The sequence below is a fragment of the Lactuca sativa genome, chromosome 3 (genome assembly GCF_002870075.4).
Source record: "Lactuca sativa cultivar Salinas chromosome 3, Lsat_Salinas_v11, whole genome shotgun sequence".
NCBI lineage: Eukaryota > Viridiplantae > Streptophyta > Magnoliopsida > Asterales > Asteraceae > Lactuca > Lactuca sativa.
In genome coordinates, this window is record NC_056625.2 from 101,773,038 (window position 1) to 101,798,292 (window position 25,255).

A 25,255-nucleotide genomic window follows, 5' to 3' on the forward strand; every position below is an offset into this window, starting at 1 on the left:
CAACGTAAATTTTGCATGTGTTTTTGTGTTTTTTTTATGTACGTTTCCGATGTATTAGTTTGGTGACATATAATACGTTTTCATTCCACGATATAAATTGAAGTTAGTTAAATTTTACCGATCTTTTATATTTATCTACCAACAATTACAACGGTACCTAACTTTTATCAATACAACAGTCAAAATTCAACTTACAAAATGAATCGATCAGGACACGACACAACGCACAGCAGGCAAGCGAGTAGATATTCTCTTAAAAATCAAACATTACCTTAGCTTATTTTTATTCAAACTACAAACATAGATACATAATGATTCATTCACCAACAAAAAAAAAAGTTTGTGTATAATTTACTAGTTTAGACTTTAGACCCTTACATCTTTTTGCTTGTAATTTTTAAATAAGAATTTATTTTATGTCATATTACTAAATGCCCCTAAGACCCACAAGAGATTGGGAAGACAATAAATACTCTTTGGTCCTTTGTCGTTTCCTTTCACCTTCTCACGTAATTACCACTTTTCCGCAAATGCATTACTATAATTTATAACCAACATTTCTAAATCCCTGATACATTAAATTCGAACCCGCTGTGTTGTTATTACAAACCTCCCACAAATATCTAAAAGGCATTCATAACAACCCTCTCCCCAATCCATCAGTAATGGAGGTTTACGCATATCCATCTCATTTTATGCAATCATCGTCGCTAGTTTCTTCATTTTCATTTAGGAATTTGGTTTTCAAAGTTAAAGACTTCATTAGCTCTGCAGTTTCCATGGTTATTGGGAATGTATTCTCTGCAATTTTCACCTTCTTCTTTGCGTTGGGTATGTGCTCTGTTCTTCATTCTCTGAGTTTTGGTTCTAAACACTTGTTGGTTGCGAATCTTTCTTCGTTTTTTCATGTGGGTTTTCAACAATTTCAACTGGATTTTCGTTCATAGTTTCCAATTTGACTGTTTTTTGCTAAAAATATTGAATTACGGCTAGGGTTAGGATCTTCATTGTAGGTTCATCTTGTGTTTTTCAAATTATACTTAATATCATGTTTATGTAGTTCTTGTAACTTGAGAAATCAATGAATACTGATCGATATATGAAGAATATATAGATTAAAAAACTGATTTCCACCATTTTTATGAATTATGATCTTCCATATGTGCAGTAGGAACATTACTAGGAGCATTAACGGGAGCTTTGATAGGTCAAGAAACAGAAAGTGGTTTTGTCAGAGGATCTGCAATTGGAGCAATTTCAGGTGCCGTTTTCTCAATTGAAGTCTTTGAATCTTCCCTTGTTTTATGGAAATCAGATGAATCTGGAATCGGATGTCTTCTTTACTTGGTGAGCAATTTCATTTTTCATCCTTCATTACTTCTTATTCATAACCCATAACAAATGAGAAATTTTGATTTAGATAAATCTCGAGATCCTTCAAAATTTGATGTTTATAACACAAATTCATCTCTAAATCATACAAAATTGCTTAGAAATTAGGTATAGTCTGCTCAAAAAATGGTATGTGAGAGCTCTCTTTACCTAAATTCCAACAAAGTTTTTAATAAGGTTCACATTTTACTACAAGCCTAACTATGATTTTTATTTTTATTTTTATTTTTTTTGGTGGTCGAAAAAGTAAGATATGTAGAAACGGGTCAAAGTTGTAAAGAAATTAATTATCTGATTTTTTTATTATTCAAATCACTATTATTATTGATTACTATCAAAATGTATATCCAAAGATCCCCTAAAACTAATGGTATATTTTTTTTCACCAGATTGATGTCATTGTCAGCTTGTTAAGTGGAAGGCTTGTTCGGGAACGGATCGGCCCTGCTATGTTGAGTGCGGTTCAGAGTCAGGTAAAATTCACAAAATTTTATCAACCCAGTTCGTTAAGGCCCATTTGTTACACATGATATAATAAAACGTCTGTGCTTGTGTCTGTGTCTGTGTCTATTCATTATGACTTTGACTGTGACTGTGATGTATAAAAAAACAGTTTTTTCTCATGCTAAAAGGTGGTACATTACTCACCGTTTAAAATAGTCCCAGAAAGATGGTCTGGTCCGCATTTTGCAAACACAACCTAATCTTGATTTATGATGATTAGATGGGAGCGGTTGAAACAAGTTTTGATGAGGTACAAAATATTTTTGACATTGGTGGATCTAAAGGCTTGACTGAATATTCGGTTGAAAAGATACCTAAAGTTGCGATTACGCGTGATAATGATGTGGACGAATCGGGAGAGCTAGTTTCTTGTTCCGTGTGTCTTCAGGTAAAAATATATATATTTTTTATTTTTTATTTTTTATAAATTATAATTACCATACATCATATCTAAGTGGTCCAATTTTCGTGCAAAATAAAAAAGTTATTCACACATATACATTTTGTACTATGTTATTATGTTATTCTATTTAAGGGTAAAATGATCAAAAGTAATTTTCGTACAAAAAATAGGACCATGGACACGAAGGTAGTTGGGACATCTAATACATTAGGTGTTATTTTTTTTAAATGTGTTGGTTGACCCATTATTATTATTTTTCAATATCTATGAATCCTATTACGTGAATAATTGTCCAACCAATAAATATCTTTTCCTAAATATTCTAACAACATTCTTTAATTTATGTTTTGCTTTACTAAAGTGTCAACCTTAATTTGGACCGAATGAAAGCTTCTAACTTTTCCCTTTCGTCTTTTTAGCAAAAGATACAAACAAACACTTAAAACAAAGGCAAGTTGATTGATTGTTGACTTTTTATGAGTCAAACAACCCAATCTCTAAATCCAAAATTAGACAATTCTACCCAACATTTTTTACTATTTACAAGATCGGTCTATCTTTGTAGCTAATGCGCAAAAATGGGATTTTAATTTTTGGATTTCCCATGTAATTCTAATGGTTAAGATTGATGCAACCCACTTTGACTTTGGTCAAAATTAGTAACTTTTGTGTGATCTTTATGTAGGATTTTCAACTTGGAGAAACTGTGAGGAGTTTGCCACAATGTCATCACATGTTTCACCTACCTTGCATTGATAAATGGCTGATGAGACATGGATCTTGCCCATTATGTAGAAGGGATCTTTAATCTTTACTTTTTCTTTTTTCTTTTTTAATTTTTTTAAAAACTTTCTGTACATTCATATATGAAATTTTATCATTTAATGGTATTACAATAAACAAAACCTTAACAAAATTCGATCTTTTCACACACCCATCACTTCGATTCCATGAAATTGTGATTATGGATCCATAAAATGGAATTAATTTATCCGATCGTGTATCATTTTCTTATAAAATAATGAATTTGAGATATTTTTGAAGTCAATAATTGTAACGCCGTGGGGTTGGGAGCAGAAATGGAGGTGGAAATTATGAACCACCGACTGTATTTTGCTGACGTGGATTGGTTAGGTTTGAGTTTTTTCGTTGATGAAAATCTAATGAGTTTTTTCCATAATTAAATTTCATGTTTCAGAGTAATGTACAAATTTTGTTGCGCAATGTATAAGTTTGTGAAGCGTGATTCGTTTGTATTTTCAGATTTAAGCTCTGGCAGAAGTAGTCGTCTCATTCATTGAATGTTGTGGATTTTGCATTTAATTCGTATTAATGTGGCTTGATATTTGTGGGTCATATTAAGATTTATTCTTTTACAACAATTTGGTACCTGAATCATTTAAATTAACAATTTTTTGGCAAACAAATATACTTGTAAAACGGATGGTTTCTATATAGTATTATATAATAAATTCAAATAAAGTATTATTCTTGTCCTAGATTAGAATCTAGACGATGGTATTGTGAAATAAATTAAAAGTACATATACGATTGAAACGTCGTAGATTAAAAATATATTCAAAGTATTATAGGATAAAAATGTGAAATAAATTAAAAATATATACGATTAGGATAATGGTATTGTGTCTATATCTAAGTTAGAGAGAGATTCTCATAATTGTACACACTAGGGTTTACAATTAGATAAGATTTATATATACAAAGATTTCGGGACTAAACCGAAGCCAAGAGATGGGATGTGGATCGGTTCTAGTTTTTAGACTACACTGGTCTAGGACTGAATAAGTATTGTTGTAGTCTTGACCGTTGGTCTCATATCATCCCTCAAATTTGCTCGACCGATCTTTTGTTCGTCTTAGACTGGTTTAGAACCAGTCCAATTTCGGTCCTTAACCGAACTGTAAAAAAAATTAGATGAATTTGTCATTTTTAGATAATGCTATCTAATGAGTTTTATATTAATATTTTAGACTGAATTTTTCATTTTCAGATAATACTATTAAAAATATATATATACAACATTGTTGTCAATAGAAATAAAATTTATGTTTTGAAAATAAAACAAATTAATATGATCAATACGAACAAGACTATCAATTAAATTACGTGAAGCTAATATTCTAAAATTTTCAACATCCATATTATATACAAAAGTTTTTAACTTTAAAACTTACATAAATAATTTACTAATTTGTAAGTATTGATTATCTCAGGCTCAAAAATTACATTGTTGTCAGTTTACTTTCTCATTCGTTGTATTATGATCATTAAGTTGTTTCCAATATTAATTTACTCCATAAACAAATAAAAAATATATTAATTCAATATTAAAGCTTTTTATGTTGATGTGAGACAAAATTGCTAATATTCGAAAATTTTCAACATCCATATTATATACAAAAGCTTTTAACTTTAAAACTTACACAAATAATTTACTAATTTGTAAGTATTGATTATCTCAGGCTCAAAAATTACTTTGGATCATTGTCTAGTCGTTTTTTACTCTATGAATTTAAAATTGTTGTCAGTTTGCTTTCTCATTTGTTTTATTGTGATCATTAAACTGTTTCCAATATTAATTTACTCCATAAACAAAAAAAATATATTAATTCAATATTGAAGTTTTTTATGTTGATGTTGTGAGACAAAACCGCTAATATTCTAAAATTTTCAACATCCATATTATATACAAAAGTTTTTAACTTTAAAACTTACACAAATAAGTTACTAATTTGTAAGTATTGATTATCTCAGCTCAAAAATTACTTTGAATCATTGTCTAGTCCCTTTTTACTCTGTGAATTTAAAATTGTTCTATATTTGCTTTGTCATTCATTGTATTGTGATCACTAAGCTGTTTCCAATATTAATTTACTCCATAAGCAAAAAAATATATTAATTCAATATTAAAGTTTTTTTTATGTTAATGTTATGAGACAAAACCGTTAAAAAAAATTAAATAAAATAACAGACCCAAAAATAACAAACGCAAGACCATCGAACTCAACTGGTTTAAACCAAACCTAGACCGAAGAAATGCAAGACCATCCGAAACCAAACCAATACCGAAGAAATACAAGACCATCCGAAACCAAACCAATACCGATTTTTAACAACTTTAGGTCGAAGCATTGTACATCCCACCCCCATTGTCCTTGCAATAGTGAAATTCAGTTTACAACAGTATCTACAAGACTACAACTCAACATTAATAACACATGGTGGATTCAAATATTCTGAACCATTATTCCAATATCTATCTTTATGTCGACTCTTTGTCTTTGGCTTTGATATGCCAAAAGTAACTACGACTTTATAAAACCGAGACAAACTCATATAAATGTGTTGGTCAAATCATCGAGACTTTTATGCCCATGATGCGTTAATGATAGGTGGGTTCCATACATCCATCTTTGAAAACTTAGCTTTTGACTTTTTAGTTTGTCTAGTGGTAGCCATTGCATTAATAACACAGCAAAAATATAACTCATCAACTGTGATCTTCCATATGTATTGTTACAATTAAATTGTATGACTTAACGAGGTGGGGATGTGTGCAATAGGTTTGCGATTCGTATATGGTGGTCGAGTAAATGGGATTGATCATCACATAAACTTGAGTCATATTGCCCTAAATGAAACATTCATTTGAAAGTTCAAGCCCTTTAAATGTTTTTCAAACTACCATATCAACTAAGTTTATGTTTGTCAAACTAATTTGAAAGCTGGTTGATAGCTAAAAAAGCAAACTACTAGATGGTAGCTACAAGACTGATTGTTGGCCGATAAAAAATAATGTTTGGTTAAACTAATTGATAAGCTAACTAGAATATGTAAAATTACATAAATGGCATGAAGATTGAGTTTTTTTTTTTTTTTTTTTTTTATAATCAATAAAAAGTATACTAATGAGAATTTAATAAATAAGTAAATAAAAAGCACAATAAGCTTTTGAAACGTTATCTACCAACAATGAGAGCTATTTTAGATATCGTTACAGTGACATTGATTTTGGTTCTCTAGAACGTCCAGAATTTAATAAATAGTTGTTTGATTTCCTAGTCTCTTTTTCGTATAGTTGGTTTTGTAATCGTAATCGTAAGGTTAAGAAGAATAGGAATGCATAGATGCAAAACTAGCATATCACATTATTGTTCTTTTTCTTTTGCTAGCCTCTAGCTAGCTTCTAAATAAATTCAGTTGTTAAAAAAAACATTTTGAAAAGCTAGTCAAGATAGCTTTATAAAAACCTAACTTATAAACTACTTTTTAGTTAGTGGTATCAACATTGTACATTTATCTACCAATAAATGCAACAGTTCCTAATTTTTATCAGTACAATCTTTAAAATTTAACTTACAAACCGGAAGGTTGCTGCCGTGGGGGGCAAGTTACTAATTTGTGTTTAACTACAATCTTACAAAATATTTTTTACATCTCACCCGAATTGTTATTCCATTGTTAAACCATCACTATGGGTGAGCGTTTGAGTCGAACTAGTGTAATTCGGATCTGAATCGATTTGGGAGAAATCTGTGGACCGAACCGTTAGGTGTATATTGGTACCGGTGTCGGTGCCAGTTTTCCGGTTTTTGGAAAAGTACAACATGCAATGTGTATGGTACAAATTGATAAAGTAATTGTTATCCAATGGTTTAGATGAGTTATTTGAGTTGCTTGAACATTTACAAATTTAGATGAGTTATTTGAGTTTGTGTTATTTAAAGAGTTTTATTTAATAATACATAGTTTACTTAAAATGATGTTGTCAATCATGTAACCATAAAATGATGTTTATTTTTTTTTTAAAAATATCTTAATTATTTATAAAAAAAACTTACAAGAGTAATTATTGTGACAAAAATATATAAAAGTAATTATCCAAACAAAGTTAACCAACAAATACATTATTTTGTTAAAAAAATATCTTTCAACTTTGATACTCTGTCTGCGGACCATTATAACTCAATGAATATGTAACCAAAAAAATATGAAATTATAGCCTAAAATGAAGTACAAACAGTAAATTACATATTGGAAAAAAAAAACCATCATATCAATCCGACTTCAAGCGAATGAGATGACATTTTAAAAATTTTTACAGATTACACAATATCACAAAAAACCTTGACGATGTTGTCCCACGTTGATGTTAGCGTCATTTAACCAGCCATCACCGATTATATTGACTAAAATGAAAAAACTAAGCAACTTCAGTAACTAATGGTAACTTAAACAAAATATAACTAAATAAGACACATAAAAAGTTCATTTATTAAAAATAACATAAATTTTCTTTATTGACCACTCAATGTATGTTAAGTGTTCAATATATTTTAATGTTTTGTAAATTTAACCCCTCGTCCTTTAATCATATATTATTTTACCCCTTCAATTATATTTTAGTTTTAAATATATTTTTTTTATTTACTAATTAACTTTTCAATTAAATATTTAATGAAATTTCATTTATGAAATATGAATTAATAATGACTATATAATATTTTTAAACTTCTTTTATAATTATGACATTAATTTTTTTTTTCGTTTTACTTTTTCTTAACGATGTATTGTAATATATTTCTTTTGAATAATGTATTGTAATTTTTTTAATTATTTAAAATATGATATGTGTTTAAAAATGATTAATTAAATAATGAAGTTATATAAAATAATTTAGATAGATAGAGGTAAATTAGTTAAATTTTAAAAAAATTTAAATTTCAAAAAGTAAACAATAAACAATAGAAAACATTATTAGAAGATGTCAACCATGTAAAGATTATTTAACTAGAAACTAAAATCTAGGGAAATTGAGTAATACAACCACTTTTCTATTGTTTTTTTAAAAGATAACCAATTTTATAAAGTTTTTGAAAATGATCATCTCCTCCAGAATGGACCATTTCGGTGCAAAATTTTGGCCCGACCCAGCCCATTCCGAATCATGTTCCAGGAAAACGACACTACATAACCCATTGTGGAATGCATACCGGAATATCATCATATTTCAGACTTAGTGGGTAAAGAAGAAATGACATCTGATTCCAACGAGTTGGAGGTTTTACAGGTAAGTTCATGATATCTTTACTTGTACTTGTTTTATTTTCTAATTATAACCATACAGAGTTGAGTCCACTAGGGATGTAAACGAACACGAATGAAGGCTTGTTCATAATCGTTCGTTTAACTTTAAATGACAAACGAATGAACACGAACAATTAAACGAACAAAATTCTATGTTTGTGTTCATTTGTTAAGAAATTTAGTATGTTCGTTTGTATTTATGTTCGTTCGTTTAATTGATAAACGAACATAAATAAACACAGACGAAATAAACGAACACAAACAAATTTAAACATACATAACTTAATATTAAAGAACATAAACATACAAATACAAATAAACTTAAATAGACATAAACAAACAAATATATTTAAACTTAAACGAACAATTACATGTTTATATATATATATATATATATATATATATATATATATATATATATATATATATATATATATAATATGTTTATGTAAAATAAATGAACTAACATAAACAAACATATACAGACATAAACGAACGAACGTAAACGAACGTTCACGAATATAAATGAACAAACGAGAGCATTTTTTATGTTCGTTCGTTTAACTAACGAATGAGATATATTGTTCTTGTTTGTTCATTTATTAAATAAACGAACATAAACGAATTTCCTGCCGAACGGTTCACGAATGATTTGCTAAACATTTGGTTCATTTACAGCCCTACCAGAACGCAAAGAACTTGTCCAGAACACGAAGAACAAGTATGTAATGTTATGTTAATTATTATTAGGTGCCTTAAGAAGGTAGTTTTACAGTATTACTAAAGACCCAAAGTATTAGAAAGATAGTTATGTCGAAAATGACATGTTTGAGTCACTCTAGGAGTTAAGGTTGTTAGATCTTGCCCTTTCTGAGTTTATAAGTTCATAAAAATGGTATCTTGATCCTTGTTTTTGGTACATGCATATTTTAGTTGGGTGAAAATGGGTCTTAAAGGATTAAGATGGCGGTTGGGTCTCAATAAGTCATGCAAATGCATAAAGGTGCCGATTTTATGCATTAAGAGCTTTATTTTGAGGTTCCCTAAAGTTTGGGTGTAAAGGGATTACGTGGTTAAGACAGAAATCGAGTTTGGATTAAGCCAGGTTATGCCCCGCATAACTGGACATATGCCCAGCGTACTAATTTGAGGTCGCGATCTGGATTCCTCGAGTATTCTTGGGCTTCGTGCCTTTGGACCACCTTATTGGACTTGTTGCTTGGGTCTTTGGGCCATCTGAGATCAATTATTGGACTAAAGGAAGTGTTGGGCTTTAGGATAAGGCCCATATGGGTTTGGGCCGAATTTGGAAATTGGGACATTAGTGGACTTTTATGGATATTGTAGTTTTGGCCTTGTTTGGTTTTAGGCTTCGGCCTTAGTGTGTGTCTAGTTAGGCCAGGGGTAAAATGGTTATTTTACCCCAAATATGGATTATGGATCATAGTTTGGAACCCAATTGCTAATTGGGTGTTATTTTGGCATTGAGAGCTCGGGAAGTCGTCAGAGTAGTAGCTAGGGATTTCTTTCTGTGAGCTTCTGCATTCGAGGTGACTTTTCTCGCTATATCCATGGTTCGAAGGCACCAATGTCGACCCATTGTGTGTTATGTGGTATGCTAGTTGTCTCTGTGATACTTTCATGGAAGACCCAGGGGGTAGTGCGTGACACTTGGACGTCAGACCATGCGGGGAGTCCATGGAATCCTTGGTAAAGACCATGGGGGAGGCCATGATATTTCAGATAAAGACCATAAGGGGAGCCCATGGCAACTATATGCAGGTTGCATGATAATCTGTGGTTGTATGTTTTTATGGTATTTTGGGTAATTCACTAAGCTTTATGCTTACGGTTTTCAGTTATGTTTCAGGTACTCCGATTTTTAATTAGAAGAGCTCGGGACAATTGCAGGGCACACACCACATGTTTCCGCATTCTGTGAATTACTCTGATTTGATGATGTTTTGTTAAATCTTGGTTGCCTTGGTTTTATGGGCAAAATATGTATTAACGATTTATTAATCTAAAAACAAAAAAAAATGTCATGATTTTCGGGATGTTACACCAGTCCATTACTAGATTTGAGGGCAACCCAAAAGGAACTTTGCTAATAATTCAAGATTATACTAATTTAGTTATTGGATTAGACACCTAATCCAAAAATATATTATCATTACACACGATACATACAGTTAAGTTACTTACTCAATTGTATATATGTGTTGGTTGACTGCACATCATGCTCTGGATTTCCTTAATTATATAGTGAAGGTCGGATGATGCTCAGTAGATATTTGTACCGACAACTTTCAACACTGATCTACAGGATTGGCATAACATGGCTCATGGATCAATTTACCTAGCTTGGTCTGAATGTGATATGGTATACTTGTGTTTTAATTACACTACCCCGGTAATAGTTACTTATATGAAAATGTTATATGATAATTAGTTAATTCCAACATTTTTTGTGGCTATACATTCCCATTAATATACCGTATGACCATTAGTTTTTTAGGATTTTGGTTTTTCGAATGTATATCAAAATTTGTATCTTGGTTTATAGTTATGTGAGCCCATATCCACAAAGTCATAGTAGCTAGCAAGTATTGAGGTACCAAACCTATTGATATTATCCCCCTAGAGAGTTTTAAACTCACACGTGCGAAGGGCACATACATACCACTAGGGGTGTTCAAAATATCTGAAAACCGAAAAATCGAGCCTTAAAATCTAAAAACCGTACCAATTTTCAAGTTAACCAAACCGATATTTTTGAATTTTTCGGTTTGGTTAATCGAGTTGGTAAGACCTTCGGTTTTTTGTTCAGTTACGGTTCATGTTTTTTGCTAAAGACAGTTAACCGAAAAATTGAAATTTTATTTTTTATTTTTTAAAATATTGTTTATGTTTAGTCATTTAAATTAATATCAAATTATTTTATAGAAATTTCCAATAACAATTAATAATCATCATATTATTTATATTTTCCATTTTAAACCAATAATGGTCGTCATTAACATTTTTTATAAATATACATAAGTTGATATAGATAAAAATTATCATTTACATTTCAGCACCATTTCTCATAGATAACTAAATATTTGATTATCTTTAATCTGCTAATTAAAGAAAATAAATTTTTGTATTAATCGATATTATTTTCCATATGATCGATTATTTTTCATATTCCATGGATATTTGATAATTCATCCTAATTTTATTATTAATAGAAGCAACAACATAATTAAACAAATTATATGTATTATTTAATGTTATTCATTATTTTTTAGGAAACTTGATTAGGGGTTCGGTAATCTTAACTTATTTTTATTAATTAGTACTGGTTATTGGTTAACCGGATAACCGAACCGAAAAAAAAACGGTTAACCGAATACCGGTTAACCTGATTTTTCGGTTTCGGTTTAGGTTCAAGAAATGAACGAACCGATAGTCTCAATTAACCTTCCGTAATATGTTTTCGATTCGGTTAACCATCCATGAACACCCCTACATACCACAACAGACTGACAATAAAAAGGATTGTGCAGTGTTGTTATGTTAGTTCATAGAGATGTTGACCATTGGCCAATCTATGAGCATAAAGGGTAGCCCCCAGATGTTTCACGAGGGGTTGGATACTAGACTGCATTTCAGCATGTTTTATTACCCTCAGACTGATGGTCAGGGTGAGCGTACCATTCAGATACTCGAGGATATGTTGAGGGTTTGTGTCATCGATTTTGGTGGGAGTTGGGATTTCTACCCTCCCCTAGCTGAGTTTTACTACAACAACTATCATTTTAGTATTGGTGCACCACCTTTTGAGCTTCTCTATGGGAGGAAGTGTCGTACACTAGTGTGTTGGGGAGAGGTCGGCCACGGGGTCATGGGGAGGACTGAGGTAGTTCTCCAGATGATAGAGCTCATCCAGCAGATCAGACAGAGGTTACAGACAGCTCAGAGTCGACAGAAGAGATACATCGATAGACATCGATCCGAATTAAAGTTTCACATCGAGGATATTTTTTTGTTGTAGGTATCACCTTGGAAGGGTGTTATACGCATCAAGAAGAGGGGCAAGTTAGGACCCTAATTTATTGAACCATTCCAAGTAGTGGACAGAGTAGGCAAGGTTGCCTATCAATTGGATCTGCCTGAGGAGCTTCGCCAGATTCATAGCACCTTTCACGTTTCCCAGCTTCAGAAATGTGTAGTCGATGATTCAGTGGTCATCCCATTGAATGACGTTCAGATTGATGAGCACCTGAATTATGTGGAGAGGCCAGTAGCGATTCTAAACATGAAGACAAAGGCCTTACAGAACAAGGTGGTACCTTTGGTCAAGGTCCAGTGGCAGCACCAAAAGGGTTCCGAGTAGACTTGGGAACTTGAGAAAGAGATGCGAGAGCACTACCCATAGTTATTTGCAGCTGAGGAATTTGATGACAAAATATAATTCCAATAGGGGAGAGTTGTAACACCCGTTCCAGCTATGAGTTAATTTTTAAATGTTCTACTTTTATTGTGGGTGGCCACGGTGTGGTGGAGCTTCACCACGGCGTGGCAACATTGTTTTGATATCGGATTTAAATGACCCGCCACAGCGTGGCCATAGGTGCCATGGAGTAGCAGGTGTTTTCTAGAGAAAACCCTAATTATTAGGCTTTGGGCCCTATTTAAAGGACATTATGGCTAGGGTTTCGTGATCATTCAGCCTCAATTACCCTCTCAAGCATAGAAAACCCTAACCCTAGCCTCTATTGCAATTGTGAACTCATTTTGGCTTTTTGGTGATCTTTGAAGTCGAAGGAAGCCTTTGGTGTGGTAATTTACCTTGCAAGCATCATCTACATCTTCTAGCGTATCTTCTAGACCTTGGTGAGTGTCCAATACCCATCCTTTTTCTTGTTAAGTTGCCAGATCTGCAGATTTTGTCTGTTTTCCTCAGTATTTATGGGTTTGAGTGGTGAAATCTCATAAAGTTTGTAACTTTATGAATCTCCAAGCCATTTGGAGTATTTGGTGGTTTGGATTTGAAGTAGGAATGAGTTTCGGTGTCATGCATGGAGTTTTGGTCAATAATCCTTATTTTGACCTAATAGGAGTTCAAGAAATGCATTGGACATGCGTGTCTGAAAAGAAAGAATTTTTATGTTAGTAATGGTGCTAGGAACCCTTCTAGAATTGATGGACAAGAGACCTTCAAGATTAAGTGTTGAATGATTAATTCATGTTGTGTTTTTGCCCCTTTTGAGTCTAGGAGTTGAGATCTTTATCTCTTGGAGGGTATTAAGGGATAAAGTTGGAAACTTTATCCATTTAGACCAGAGAATGGACAAGATCTGAGCTTTAGGGCCCATATAATCGAAGAAAACGACTTAAACCGTTAAGATGTTAGGAACCCAGTGCCCACGTCGCGGCGACTGGGCTAGAGTCATCTGTTTTGTTGTTTCGCTGCCACAACGTGGCCAAGGATGGCCACGATGTGGCGACCAACTAAAGTTGACATTTGACTTTTGACCATTGATTGTTAACTTTGACCAATTTTGACTTTTGGTTAAATGGGATAATTTAAGTAGTAGTTTGAGGCTTGGTTCCTGTTTATGGTATAAGTGATTTGTGAAGTCGGTATTTGGAGCAGTGATCAGTTTAGCTATCTTTCAGAATGTGAGGTGAATTTTCCTTACTGTAGTCGTGGGTCGAAGGCACCAATTTCGGCACACTAGGTTGTATGATGTATCCTGGTATATAGGATGTTGTGATGTTGTAGTATTCTATTAGACTGGTAGATATGGATGATTATCTATTTGTTGGTTATATGTTTATTTGTTGCATATGTAGACATAGTGCGGTTGGGGTTAGGCAATACTACTCTATGCAAAAGTCAACAAACCTGGGAGCAATATCGACATAATCTGAGGGTCGGGAAGGAAAGCCAGACTTATGTTATGGGCTAGGGAGCAAACATGACATAAGTTGCGGGCTGGGAGGGCAATCTAGACTTATGGTGGGCTTAGGAGTAATCTAGTATGATGGTTGTGGACCCAATATGCATGCTATTATAAGTTTGTGTGGTGGTATTTTGGGGGAACTCACTAATCTCTGGCTTACAGTTTGATTTTATGGTTTCATGTACATTTGAGGGTAGTGGCAAGGCGAATGCATGATTATGCACATCATTCTTGATATTTATTTGATCTATGATTTTAGGATACTCTGATTATGATTATGACTTTTGGAAACTATGTTTTGAATGAATTATGGATTTTGATATGGTTTTAAAAATGAAATTTTTTGTCATGATTTATGGGATGTTACAACATGGAACTTGAAGCAGCTCCAGAACCATAGGATGATGTAGTAATAGTTGGCACTAGTTTTAACAAAGGATGGTTAAACTTAAATAATAGATATTCACAAACACAAATTGTTCACATTAGTGGTAGAAATCATGTATGACTTGAGAATGTGGAATCTATCATTGATAAGCTATTATTGATGGTTTCTGGAAAATCCATCAAATACCAAGATGCTATGTCAGATCCCGAATCTGATTAATGACTTAGAGTCATGAACATGAGATGTAATCCATGTATGATAGTCAAGTATGGTCTTGATTGAACTTCCTCTCTATAGCAAGGCTAAAAGGAGTAAGTGATTCTTCCAGAAAGAATACATTACATGGATAATTATACACATTTAAAGCAAGACGTGTTATAAAAGGATTCTCTCATACTTATGCCATTGACTCTATTCCTTATCATACTCGTTTCATTGACTATGATAAAACCTTTTTCACAAGTAGCTATGATTAGATCAACAAGGATATTATTTACTATAAATCATATTCTTAGTATGACATATAGCAAATAGATTTCAAGAAATACCAATTTTCTTAATAGACATCTACTTGAAGATTTCTATATAGATTAGCCTGTAGGTTTTCTTAATCCATGTTATCTTAGCAAAATATGTAAAGCTTTAGATCCACTTATGGATATAAAGCAAACATCTCAATTGTAATCATCATTTCAATATGAAACTGTTGGAATAGTGTCTAAGGCTGCAACTATATCAGGCAAGTAATTGACCCGGTTGTGCATGGTCCTTTTGGGTTGCCTTGACCATAGCAACTTGATAGGATGATTTATTAAGAGAGAGTAAATATTATTAGTATATTATGAGAATAATATAAAGAATAATATATTGTTATTTGATTAATATAAGTCATAGAATTAATTGGAATTAATTTGGTGACTTAAAGAGATTAATTAAATAAGAGGGTATAAACTGTCAATTGTTTGATAGTTAAACTTTAGACTGTATATCCATATAGATATGGATTGGACGGATTCTAGAAGCTAAAGGATAGCTTGGATCGTCCATTGCTTATCTAAGGAATGGATTTGGATAGCCTTAAGAGAAGATTATCCAATTAGGGTTTAGGTTGTAACCCTTAGAGAGTCTACAAGTATAAATAGACCCTATGGCATAAGGAAATCGGTACTTCATCTAAAGTAGGAGAACCCTGGCCGATTTCCTCCCCTCTCCTCTCTCCCAAATCATCCTCCTTGCTAGTTGGTGTTTGTAAGCCATTAGAGGAGTGACAATTGTGACTCTAGAAGCTCGAAGACAACAAGATCAACAAGGAATTCAAAGGTATGATTCTAGATCTGTTTTAACATTGTTCTTATTCCTAAATAGTCATTAGAAGTCTTGGATTCAAAGCATGTTTAATTAGAAAGCTTAGATCCAAGCATTAGGGTTTTGCATGCGCACATAGGAAAGTTCTTATGGCTAAAACCAATCAGTGGTATCAGAGCCTAGCTTGGTTTTCATTAAATTGTTGCTTAATTGTCTGAAACTAAACTGCAAAATTCGATTTTTGTGTTTCTGAGTCATGGACTCGGCGAGTTCCATAGTGGACTCGGCGAGTTGGCCTGACTCGCCGAGTCCCTTGGTGCACTCGGCGAGTCCAAGTGTCAAGAATGGCCAGATTCGGGATTTCTTCATGATTATCTTATGGAAACTTACCTTAATCATATTAGATCAACCCTAATCCGATTTTTTGATATATATGACTATTATCTTGATCTAATTAAAGATATTTATCAACTAATAACATATTTAATTTCCTTATATGATAATTAATTAATTATTTTGATTATTTTGGTAATTATCTTGAAAGAAATCTTGAATAAATCAAATATAGATAATTAGGAAATTAATTGTTAATTGAAATTATTTGTTATTTGATCCTCCATGTTTTAAATGTTTAAAACTTGTCCTCAAGTTTTGAAATTTATATTTTCTGATTAAAAGTTTTAATTTAGACAATTTAAATTTCAAACCCTAGATTTTAAAATGTTTAAAATACAACCCTATATTAATATAATATTACAAGATTAATATATATGTATAACTAACATGCTAGTCTTACCGTTAGTAGGCCTCATTCACGAAGCCGATCTATAAGGTGGGTATAAGGTTGCGGCCTATAAAATGGCGCTTAATGGGTGTACACTCACACTCACCGCTTGCTTGATCGGTGGAGGGTCGTTAGCCGAACGGGTAGGATAGGGCAACCTCATCCACTCATTAAAAGTATAATAGGAAATACAAAGTAACTACATATATTTTTAAAATTTCCCAATCTTAGTTACTTTAGGAAAAGTGAATTGATGCAATCCCATGAAATTACACTTTGCACCCTTGCTAAGAAGTTATTGGAGCGTGTGTGGTTTACCGGCACACTAATTGGTTCTAAGCAAAGGTGGCAAAGGGTGATTCATTGTTTATCATAGTTCGATGGAGCGTGTGTGGTTTACCGGCACATCGAATAGTTGATCGTTACAATGAAGGCACCATGTGAATTTGCATGGTAATTCACACCCGCTTTGTGATCCTCGGTATCCCAGTCACAAAATAGAGGGGCATATCGAGATTTAAACATGCCATTGAATAGTTTTCAATGAATCTCATCCGAACCTAGGAATTCTCAATACATTTAGGACTAATAGTTAGGTTTTATGGTGGAGAATTAGTGAATCGTCATTCACTTACATTCAATTTATTTGCATGTTAGATTACGGAATCCCTTTTCTAATATGTAAATGTTGTTGTTGGATCCTAGCCCTAATTTTTCTTATTGGGTGATAATTAGGGATTCATATTCTAATCTATCTTTGTCCTTTCTAATTGTAGATGTCGAACGCAAACAACGTTGCTGCTAGTTCTTTCACGTTGATGAGCCTTTGCCAAAAGGTCACCTTCGATGGAACGAACTTTAGCGAATGGATAAGATACATTCGCACCATTGCTCGCTATGAGGATAATGAGTATGTCCTCGATGAGAAGCTCGAAAAAATCAACCTTGAAATCGCTACTCCGGCTGAAATTACCGCTTTTGAAACTCATGAGCGAGATGCAACGAAGGTACATTGCATCATGATAGCCACCATGAACTCCGAATTCCAAAAGTCCTACGAGGACATGTACCCGTACGAGATGCATCAAGACTTATTGGAGAGATACCACCAAAACGCGAGACAAGAGCGTTATGAGATTTTCACTAACATGATTTCCGCTAAGATGGGTCATGGAGAATCTCTTACTGTGCACCTGCAAAAGATGCAAAGGTATGTCGACCGCCTTCGCAAGTTAAATGTTGACTTTGGGGAAGACTTGGCGATCGACATGGTGCTTCACTCTTTGCCTCCGATGTACAATCAATTTAGGATGACCTACCACATGAACAAAGAGGAGGTCACCCTAAGCAAACTCCAAGGTCTCTTGAGGGTCGCTGAGAGCAACTTCAAAGACAAGTCTGTTGCACCAACTCCCAATCCACCCGCTGCTCCTGTCTTGGCTATTGGTCAAGGAAAGGGAAAGAAGAGGAAGGCTTCGTCTAAGAACTATCGCAAGGTTAAAGCCCGAGATGGTGCCTCTTCTAGTGGGACCAAAGTTGATCCTGCTAAGCCCTGCCCTAACCCGAAGGAGGCAGAGTGCCACCACTGCCACAAGATAGGACATTGGAAGAGAAGCTGCCCAGAGTACCTGCAAGCCATCAAGGAAGGAAAGATCAAGCCATCTTTCGCAGGTATATACACAATTAAATCTAACGATTCTAATCATGCTATTTCTTGGGTTCTTGATACCGGTTGTGGTTACCACATTTGTTCTAATGTGCAGGGACTAAGAAGAAGTCGGGATGTGGAGCAAGGAAGGATTAATCTAATCATGGGGAACAGAAGATCGTCTCCTGTGACCAAGATTGGAGTATATTCTTTAGTGCTTAGGAATAATTTGTGTTTAGATTTGAACAATTGTTGCTATTCACCAGATATGGCTAGAAACATCATTTCATTTCATGGTTTATATAGACAAGGTTTTAGATTTTCTTTTAATAATGAGAATGATTCTATTTTGGCTTATCTAAATGGTGTCTTTTACTTTGAAGCTATACCATGTAATGGAATTTATAAAACTGTTATGATTGTTGATAACTTAGGAAATGATGTTTTGAATATAGATTCTTCCACTAGTATGGATAAAGCATCCTTGTGGCATTGTCGTCTTGGACATGTCAACAAGAAACGCATAGCCCAACTCCAAAAGGATGGAGTGTTGGAGTCATTCGACCTTAGGGAAGATGACACGTGCGAGTCTTGTTTACTTGGAAAGATGACTAAATCACCCTTCATGAGTACGTGTGAAAGGGGTGAGGGTCTATTGGACTTAATACATACCGATGTATGTGGACCGTTTAGATCAACCAAGAAGGATGGGAACCGCTTCTACGTGACTTTTACCGATGATTATAGTAGATATGGGTATATCTATTTAATCAAGCAAAAGTCAGAAACCTTTGAGAAGTTCAAAGAGTTCAAGAATGAAGTGGAGAATCAATTGGGCAGGAAAATCAAGATGCTTCGATCCGATCGAGGAGGAGAGTACCTAAGTCTTGAATTCCACGATTATCTCAAGGAGTGTGGAATAGTTTCGCAATTGACGCCTCCTAGGACACCGCAGTTGAATGGTGTGGCAGAAAGGCGTAATCGAACCTTATTGGATATGGTTCGCTCTATGATGAGTCGTGCTTTACTACCTATCTCTTTTTGGGGGTATGCCTTAAAGACTGCCGCCCATATCCTAAACCGAGTCCCTACTAAGAAGGTTGCCAAAACACCTCACGAGATGTGGACAGGGAAAGCTCCCTCGTTGGCACATATCAAGGTTTGGGGTTGTGAGGCTTTCGTAAGACGAGATACTCACGACAAGCTCGAACCTCGAAGTGAGCGATGTATTTTCGTCGGCTACCCGCAGACATCCTTTGGATATCTCTTCTATAGATCGAAAGACAATGTTGTCTTTGTTGCGAGGAGAGGAGTTTTCCGAGAGCGAGAACTCATAGGCCAAGGAGACAATGGGAGGAAAATCGAGCTTGAAGAGATTCAAGAGTCGATAGATGAAGGAACCTCTACCGCTGGCACTCAACCCGAGGAGGAAACTCCGGTTGAACCGATTGACGAATCCTTACCTCTTAGACGTTCCGATAGAGTTAGAGTTCTACCCCAGTTTTATGGTTTTCATATTACTACCGAAGGGGACACGTATATTAGTGATGGTACACTAACAAATCTTGATGAACCTAATAGCTATAAGGAAGCCATGGCAGGCCCGGAGTCTGCGAAATGGAAAGAGGCAATGGATAGCGAGATCCAATCCATGTATGATAACCAAGTTTGGAATTTGGTCGATTATGTGCCCGGACGTAAGACCGTTGGGTGCAAATGGATCTTCAAGAAGAAGACCGACGTGTATGGGAACGTACACACATATAAAGCGCGATTGGTTGCGAAGAGCTTTACTCAAACTCCCGGAGTTGACTATGATGAGACCTTCTCACCAGTTGCGAAGATAAAATCTATTAGAGTGATGCTAGCGATTGCCGCATTTCATGATTATGAGATTTGGCAAATGGATGTCAAGACCGCTTTCCTTAACGGAAAGTTGGCTGAGGATGTTTACATGGCTCAGCCAGAGGGGTTTGTGGATCCGAAGCATCCGAATAGAGTGTGTAAGCTTGAGAAGTCCATTTATGGACTTAAGCAAGCGTCTCGCAGATGGAATCTTTGCTTCGATGAGAAAGTCAAAGAGTTTGGATTTATACGAAGCGAAGATGAATCATGTGTATATGTCAAAGCCAGTGGGAGTATAGTAAGCTTCCTCATTCTGTATGTCGATGACATATTACTCATAGGAAACGACACCTCGACTCTGCAGGAGGTTAAGTCCTGGCTTGGGAAGTGCTTCGCTATGAAGGACCTCGGAGAGGCTTCTTACATTTTGGGAATAAGGATAGTAAGAGAAAGAAGTAAGAGACTGATTGGACTTAGTCAGAACACTTACTTGGAGAAGGTACTAAAATGTTTTAGTATGGAAAACTCAAAGAATGGAGAATTACCGATACAAAGTAATGCCAAGTTGAGTAAGACTCAAAGTCCGAGTACCGAAGCTGAGATAGCAGAAATGAGCCGGGTTCCATACGCTTCCGCAATTGGCTCAATCATGTACGCTATGACTTGTGCTCGCCCTGATGTAGCCTTCGCTTTGAGCATGGTTAGTAGATATCAAGGGAACCCTGGAAGAGCCCATTGGATTGCGGTGAAGAATATCCTTAAGTACCTTCGGAGGACGAAGGAATGGTTCTTAGTCCTCGGAGGGAGTGATGACTTGAAGGTGCGAGGGTATAGTGATGCCAGCTTTCAGACCGACAGGGACAACTATCATTCACAGTCGGGCTGGGTCTTTACTCTAAATGGAGGAGCAGTGACATGGAAAAGTTCCAAGCAAGAAACCGTAGCTGATTCAACGTGCGAATCAGAGTACATTGCAACGAGCAAAGCGTCGAAGGAGGCAATATGGCTGAAGAACTTCATCGGTGATCTTGGAGTTGTACCTGCCATAAAGGAGCCCATGGAGAATTTATGTGATAATGAAGGAGCGGTTGCCTTGACCAAGGAACCGAGGGATCATGGTAGATCATGACATATCGACAGAAAATATCACTTCATTAGACATCATGTAGAAGAAGGACAACTCGTAGTGAAGAGGATATCATCAGAAGATAACCCAGCAGATCCGCTTACGAAGGGACTAAGTAGGGTTAAGCACTTGCAGCATGCTAGGAGTATTGGGATGAAGGATGATATTAGCATAGATTAGATAGTATTAGAAACGTGTAATAGATAAATGTAATTAACATTTGATGATTAAATAAAGGAGTTTTATTTATGAGTAATGTTACTATCTTATGTTAATTGTTTAGCTATTGTTTCACTTTGCATGTTTTGACTTCCAGAATAATTGAGTTTATTAGGAATAATCGAATTGTTCAAATTGTCCACAATCGTTCATATGTTGGAAGTAGATAATGAATTGGTGTGTAGATTGTCTAAATGGTATTAGACATAGCAAAGGGTTGCTGCGACATTCATGAGTGCTTATGAACTGGTTTTGAGCATTGGAACAAACCCGCGCTTGCTGGAATCACCTTATGGAATATGATATAAAAGGGTGATCGCGAGACGATAATATCATATAGTCTTAAAACTTAGATATATGGTTTGTTATTTGCTAATTGATTGTACATTGATAATGCGAAAACGCATTGGTAACTCAATGTTATAAAACGCATTGTTGTGTATAGTTGATTATTAAATAAGTAAATGCATATAAGTCGAAGTTTATCTGTAACTTTTATCTAAGAAGGTAAAAGCGATATCTCGGCCGCTCGATGATTTGATTTGACTTATGTGTCGGGCCCGGTCAGAACTGAATTGATGTGTTCGATTAAGTTCTATGTCGAATAAATCAGAGATCGAGAAACCTAAATGCTTGAATAACCGTTCCATAGGATTGTCAGCATGATATCTAACAGAGGACTATACGATCCCTTATCTAAAGGACAAGATTGATTAGATCAGAGTTTGACAGCGTCTTTGAGAGCTACGATTGCAAACCGAATTGTACTTGTGCATATAGTTACTAGACTTATCCAAGTGGGAGACTGTTGGAATAGTGTCTAAGGCTGCAACTATATTAGGCAAGTAATTGACCCGGTTGTGCATGGTCCTTTTGGGTTGCCTTGACCATAGCAACTTGATAGGATGATTTATTAAGAGAGAGTAAATATTATTAGTATATTATGAGAATAATATAAAGAATAATATATTGTTATTTGATTAATATAATTCATAGAATTAATTGGAATTAATTTGGTGACTTAAAGAGATTAATTAAATAAGAGGGTATAAACTGTCAATTGTTTGATAGTTAAACTTTAGACTGTATATCCATATAGATATGGATTGGATGGATTCTAGAAGCTAAAGGATAGCTTGGATCGTCCATTGCTTATCTAAGGAATGGATTTGGATAGCCTTAAGAGAAGATTATCCAATTAGGGTTTAGGTTGTAACCCTTAAGGAGTCTACAAGTATAAATAGACCCTATGGCATAAGGAAATCGGTACTTTATCTAAAGTAGGAGAACCCTGGCCGATTTCCTCCCTCTCCTCTCTCCCAAATCATTCTCCTTGCTAGTTGGTGTTTGTAAGCCATTAGAGGAGTGACAATTGTGACTCTAGAAGCTCGAAGACAACAAGATCAACAAGGAATTCAAAGGTATGATTCTAGATCTGTTTTAACATTGTTCTTATTCCTAAATAGTCATTAGAAGTCTTGGATTCAAAGCATGTTTAATTAGAAAGCCTAGATCCAAGCATTAGGGTTTTGCATGCGCACATAGGAAAGTTCTTATGGCTAAAACCTATCAGAAACTACAAGGTATGCTTTTTTATATTAAAATCAATAGAACATATGTGTTTACTAAGAGTTATTGGGAGTATAGTGACATTCCTAATCTTGTATAGGTGAGACACACTAAATCATGAGAAATTACATTCTAAACATGCCAAGCCTTTTCACCTTGACTCGAAATGTGTTTCTATAATGAAAGACTTGGGAAGGACAAGATGCATTCTTGGAATATAAAATCTATTGAGATAGATAAAATGAATGTTAAAAGTTTTATATCTTTATGCATATATGTACAATATCTTGAAAGGGATCAAGATACAAAATTCCTTTGAAGGAATCATGGTATTGTCATGTGGCACTAAGTTTGAGTCAACCTCAAAAGGACCTAGCTCATAGGTTGAACTATCTGAAATGATTTATGTTTGATTTGCTTGGCAAATGAATCCATCATTTATGTCATAGTATGCATAAGACCTAGTATATGATCATGCTATAATCATATCATAATATACCAGTTGAATACATGGGTAAGTCACCGGATGAATATAGGAACATTCTAAGGGTATTTTAGAAGAACTAAGAGAATGTATATGAGATAATTAGTTTAGAATAAAATCTTCATGTAAAGAGCTACATAAGATTCTGATTTCTAAACAAACAAACACACACACACACACACACACATATATATATATATATATATATATATATAATTACAAATTATAATTAGATTATGACTTCATTATGGGATGAAGAGTAAGATTAGATGGAATGAGGTCCAAGCAAACCAAAATGACACAATTTAATACAAAATAAGAATACATTATTTTTGAAGTTGAAATCTAATATGATTGGATGAATGAGTTCATTGAAAATTATGTTGATTTCTGTCATTTAAGGATCACATAGAAATCTTTGTAACTTCGAGAGTATACTTAATCAAGTTAAGAGACTCTATTTCATGAAAGAACACCAATCATATACTCCAATATATTTAACTATACCTAGAGTAAAGTCAAATATGGAGATGATAGTTGTAACGCCCGTAGATCCGGGCTAGTCAATTTAGAGGCAATAGGGGTCGAAAAGGACTTTTCGACAAAAGATTATTTAGAATAAATAATCTTAACCAAGTTATATAATACGTCACAAGGTTTCCGTACATATAAAGAACGCCGAAATCCGAGTTATAACGAAGAAGTTATGACCCGTCAAAGTTTCGCGACAGAACCGGCATGATACCGGAAAGCGTAAATAGTGAATTTATGATAGAGCGAGATTTAGCCTTAGTGATCTAAACGAAATTCGTAGAATATGTTAAACTAAGAACATCCATAAAAAGAACGCCCAAATCTGACTTCGTATGAAGAAGTTATGATTTTTCGAAGTTTCGAATTAGCAGTGTACAACCCGAAATTCGAATATTAGATCGAGTGATTTTTAGCCGACACGACCTAAACGAGAATCAAATATCTCATTAACAGTAGCGTAACGAGAAAAAGATGGGCGAAAATGGACGTCCGATGAAGAAGTTATGAGAATTTAACGGACCAAACATGTCCCGGCCTGTTAATAATATAAAATTTAAAATCGAGTCAAAATTAGCCGACAGAGTCTAAACGAAAGTTGTAGAGTACGTTCCCACCTTCGCGTGCATATAAAGAACGTCGAAAACGGAGCTCGTATGCGAAAGTAACGAATTTTTAAAGTTGAGTGTGCAAATTGCGAAATCTGATGCGAGATGGATGACGTGGCTGCATCTGGGCCGTCACTTGTTGACCAAGCCTTCGCTTCGGATTGTGACACGCCACCCTCACAGTACGCCCCGCGTAGGTCCGATCTGATCCATCCGATGGAGTGCAAGACAGCTGGGTCCGAGCTGGTGGTCTTATCCGAGGAGTACGCCCAGCGTACCCTCGGTACGCCTAGCGTAAATCCGAACTTCGGTCCCTATAAATACCATGCGAATTCTTCAGGATTTTTCACACATTTTCACTTCTCTCTCTAAACTACTTTCTCTCTC

The 25,255-nt window shown here is 34.7% G+C and overlaps 1 protein-coding gene across 1 annotated transcript; it reads left to right on the forward strand.

Moving 5' to 3' along the window:
- The first annotated feature begins 524 nt into the window (after positions 1-524).
- LOC111915461 (NEP1-interacting protein-like 1) lies at positions 525-3,555 on the forward strand. Its single transcript, XM_023911123.3, has 5 exons — positions 525-831; positions 1,169-1,347; positions 1,782-1,865; positions 2,117-2,284; positions 2,985-3,555. The coding sequence occupies exons 1-5, from the start codon at positions 666-668 to the stop codon at positions 3,105-3,107; spliced, it is 720 nt and encodes a 239-aa protein (XP_023766891.1). The 5' UTR covers positions 525-665; the 3' UTR covers positions 3,108-3,555.
- The last annotated feature ends 21,700 nt before the right edge of the window (positions 3,556-25,255 follow it).

What these genes read in the sequence shown, in the direction of transcription:
- LOC111915461 (XM_023911123.3), top strand. Translation starts at nt 666, where the DNA reads ATGGAGGTTTACGCATATCCATCTCATTTTATGCAATCATCGTCGCTA. An exon ending in TGAGTGCGGTTCAGAGTCAG is followed by an intron (nt 1,866 to 2,116) that starts GTAAAATTCACA and finishes TATGATGATTAG; the next exon opens with ATGGGAGCGGTTGAAACAAG. An exon ending in CTTGTTCCGTGTGTCTTCAG is followed by an intron (nt 2,285 to 2,984) that starts GTAAAAATATAT and finishes ATCTTTATGTAG; the next exon opens with GATTTTCAACTTGGAGAAAC.